The 4,309-nt window shown below is 41.3% G+C and overlaps 1 protein-coding gene across 1 annotated transcript in view; it reads left to right on the top strand.

Annotated features, from left to right (window-relative positions):
• The window catches only part of FAM149B1 (family with sequence similarity 149, member B1), a 47,121-nt gene that overhangs the window by 31,258 nt on the left and 11,554 nt on the right, over positions 1–4,309 (top strand). The window contains exon 8 of the mRNA XM_005864673.2: positions 2,243–2,367. Within this exon, the coding sequence (XP_005864735.2) occupies positions 2,243–2,367 (125 nt within the window). The remainder of the gene's footprint in view (positions 1–2,242; positions 2,368–4,309) is intronic.

The following is a 4,309-nucleotide window of genomic DNA, read 5'->3' as shown; positions in this document are numbered from 1 at the left end:
GTAGCTGCTTGCTCATTCACTTACTTGCTCATTCATTCACTCATTCACTCGCTTATTCATTCACTCATTCACTCACTCATTATTCACTCACTCAGCAAACCCTCTCAGGTCCCTGGCACCAGACCAGGCACTGAAGGTGAAGCAGGATAAGACAGAGCTATGTCCTCAAGATGTTAGTAATTCAGTAAGGCGAAGCAGGCACATGAACGAGGCAGTTGTATGTACAGATTCAGTGTCCTGGGTTCGGTGAGGGCTGTAACTAACGCCGACTTTGTTCTCTTGATAAAATGGGGCCTCGGGAGCCAGGCCGCCCAAAGCGTGTAGGCCTGTGCCAAGGCCAGGAGTGGCTGGGGTCCTGGAACATGACAGAGGGTGCAGGTCGGGCTGAGGGGTCTGGCCCCACCCCTCACCCTCACCCCCGAGTGCACAAATTTTTGTGCACCGGGCTACTAGTCCTATATAATAAAAGGCTAGTATGCAAATTATCCCCTCAATGACCAGTTAAACCGGGAGTTCGACCAGGGGCGGGGCTGACCGGCCAACCCACAGCCCATTCCTATATAATAAAAGGCTAATATGCAAATTGTCCCCTTGACTGGGAGTTTGACCAGGGGCCAGCCGGCCAACCACCCACAGCCCCTCCCCCCGGCCGGCCCTGCCCCCAATTGGCCCCCCACCCTGATCAGAGGCGGAGCCAGCCAGCCAACCTCCTATGTCCCCTCCCCACAGCTTGCCCGGCCCCCATCAACCCCGATCAGGGTGGGCCAGCCGGACCCCACTGGTGCACTAATTTGTGCTCCAGGCCTCTAGTTCATTTATAATAGCATCAGAAAGAATAAAATAAACTTAACCAAGGAAGTGCAAGACTTTTACACTGAAAACTACAAAACATTATTAAGAGAAATTAGAAAAGACCTAAAGAAATGGAAGGACAACTGTGTTTATGGATTGAAAGACTTAATATTGTTAAGATGGCAATATCCCCTAAATAGATCTACAGGTTGACTATAATTCTTATCAAAATTCCAAATCCCTGTTTTGCAGAAATTGGACAAGCTGATCCAAAAATTCAGATGGAAATGCAAAGTACCCTGAATATACAAAACAATATTGAAAAAGAAAAAAGTGGGAGGATTTATACTTCCTGACTTTGAAACTTAATACAAAGCTACAGTAATCAAAACAGTGTGATACTGGCATAGGGCAGACATAGAAATCAATGGGATACAATCAAAAGTCCAGAAATAAACCCACACTCTATGTCCAATTGATTTTCAACAAGGATGCCAAGATCATTCAATGGGGTTAAGTAGGGTATAGGAACAACTGGATAGCCACATGGAAAAGAGAAGGAAGTTAGACCCTTACTTGACACCATATACAAAATATCAACTAAAAATGGAAAAAAGACACACATTTAAGAACTAAAACTATATTAACTCTTAGAAGAAAACATTAGAGTATGTCTTCATGAGCTTGTGTGTTAAAGTGATTTTCATGTTACTTCTTGGAGTTTGTTGAGCTATTTGCATCTGCAAGTTTATTATTTGGTTTGGCAGAGATTCTTAGATATGACACCAAACCCACAAATGACGAAAGAAAAAATAGATAAATTGGACTTCATCAGAATAAACTTTTTGTATCAAACACATTATCAAGAAAGAGAAAACCACCTACAGAATGGGAGCAAATATGTACAAATCATACAACTCATTAGAATCTAGTAGCCACAATATGTAAAGAACTACAGTTCACCTTGGCTGGTGTGGCTCGGTTGGAGCATCATCCTGTGCACCAAATGGTGGCAGTGTCGCTTCTTGGCCAGGGCACTTATCCAGGTTACAGGTTTGATCCCCAGTCGGGGTGTGTGCCGTAGGCAACCAATCAATGTTTCACATCAGTGTTTCTCTCTACCTCCTCTCCCTCCCTTCCTTTCTCAGAAACAAACAAAACTACAATTCAACAACAAAAGGACAAACAACCCAACTGTAAAAATGGGCAAATAACCTGACTAGACCTTTCTCCAGAGAAGATATACAAATGACCAATAAATACATGAAGAGATGTTCAAATGCAATTGGTTTGAGGATTTTGGTAGTGTTTTTTTGAACCATGCAGGTAGTATGAAATTGGACTGCAAAGATGAGTGAAGCCTAGCTCAAGACAGAATTCTCAGAGATTGTTTTTCATAGTACTATTGCTGTGGGTCTGGAGATGGGTAACATTCTGTTTCTCTGCTCAGATGATGAGAGTAATGTTGCAATCACCAAATCGGCTCCAGAAAGCCCCTGTGTGCTGAGTGAACCACAACCTCTGGTCTTACCTCGAGTGCCACAGTCTAAGGTGCTGTCCATCACCTCAAATCCGGTAAGCTCCACAGGGGAATATACTAGAGAACCTAGGACTGTTTTTGCCAGAAGTTTGCTCAGTTATTTGCCTGAACTGTATTATTTATGACTCAATTTTTTCAGTAAAGTTATGTGTTTATCACTATAACCCAGTGATTCTATGTATTGACAAATTTAACTTCAATTTTAAAAATTAATAGCAAATTAGGGTTAAATTATTCTCAGTCAGCTCTTTTGAAAAAGCGGGTATAAGCAGTGCAATCTAGACTCAACTATGTGTCAGCCTGTTCTGGGAAGAATGAAGGGTATGATGAAAAGAGAGACCAAATCTCAGATTTTTTAAGGCCATTAACATTCTATCCTTTGAATTTGATTCCTTCTTTCTTTTAAAAATTAATAGCAAATTAGGGTTAAATTATTCTCAGTCAGCTCTTTTGAAAAAGCGGGTATAAGCAGTGCAATCTAGACTCAACTATGTGTCAGCCTGTTCTGGGAAGAATGAAGGGTATGATGAAAAGAGAGACCAAATCTCAGATTTTTTAAGGCCATTAACATTCTATCCTTTGAATTTGATTCTTTCTTTCTTGTCACTGTCTACTTGGCTTTTGTGTTCTTCCCCCGAGTATTTGAATGTGTTGACTTGTTCCATACTTGGTGTTTTCTTTTGGGGTGTTTTAGCACTTAGGTGTAAAAGGCAAACCAGAGAGGACAGAGAGAAGTGGTCTCAAGTCTATGGGCAAGCATGAAGATGGCCATTTCTTGCAGGTTGATGGGCCTGCTGATGACTCTGTTTTCATCCCTGTGTAATAATTATGTAGAACCAGTTTCTACATGATAGTTTCTCAGTGTTACTTGTGGCAAAAGAGTTGGGATAAAGGGAGCGTAGTGGGAAGGGAAGAAAAGACTCTAATCTTTGTGTGCCATGCTCATCAACCCTGCATTTTATGGCCAGATCGAATATTTGCTTTGTTGGTATACTGAGCAGATATTGTGCAGCTGGATTTATAAATGTGTTATTTAAAAATAAAATCAGCAAGGCTCATACCTCATTACATTAAAGGGTGACCAGGTGAAATTATGTTCCTTGGATAGTAATAAAATACTTCTACATGTTGAACTGGCTTGGCAATGGTTTAGGAAACCTAAGCCCTAATCAGTTGACTTCAATGGTTCTGATTACTGATAAAAGTAATAAGTGTTAATCCAAACATTCTTGAAAGAAAAAGCAAGAGGAAAATGCATGGCAAAGGAGATGACCTGAGAGAGAAAAGAAACAGTACTCTGAGGTAGTGATGTGCGTCCAAGTAAGATTAAATCCTGCTAACGTTGCAACAATAGGATTAACTCCTTCCAATAAACAATCTTCAGAATTTTGGTTATCATTGAGAGCTGACGACTCCAGCGATAGTGAAGGAGAAAGGATTAGTTTGTGTAGAGCGATGGTGAAAAACCATGTTATAGTTTACCCTTATTTTTTCTTCTTTTAAGCCATTTATTTGGATTCTATAATTACAATTTTGGGGGCAAAAATGGCACCAGGTGTTAGACCAGTGGAGTCAGACCAGACCTTGGTTCAGCCTCCTCAGTACTTGAGTTCTGGCTAAGAAAGAATTCAGAGCCAAGATTCAAACTATAAGGTAAAGTTTATTTAGAAAGTCACAAAGATAAAAACATCAAAATAAAAAGCTTTTGCACAGCAAAGGAAACCATCAACAAAACCACAAGAAAGGCCACTGCACGCCCTAACCAGTTTGGCTCAGTGGATAGAGCGTCGGCCTGCGGACTGAAGGGTCCCGGGTTCGATTTCGGCCAGGGGCATGTACCTTGGTTGCGGGCACATCCCCAGTGGGAGGTGTGCAGGAGGCAGCTGATAAATGTTCCTCTCTCATCGATGTTTCTAACTCTCTTTCCCTTCCTCTCTGTGAAAAATCAGTAAAATATATTTTTTAAAAAAAAGAAAG

The sequence above is a fragment of the Myotis brandtii genome, unplaced genomic scaffold (assembly GCF_000412655.1).
Source record: "Myotis brandtii unplaced genomic scaffold, ASM41265v1 scaffold190, whole genome shotgun sequence".
NCBI lineage: Eukaryota > Metazoa > Chordata > Mammalia > Chiroptera > Vespertilionidae > Myotis > Myotis brandtii.
This window is presented reverse-complemented; position numbering and strand designations above follow the sequence as displayed.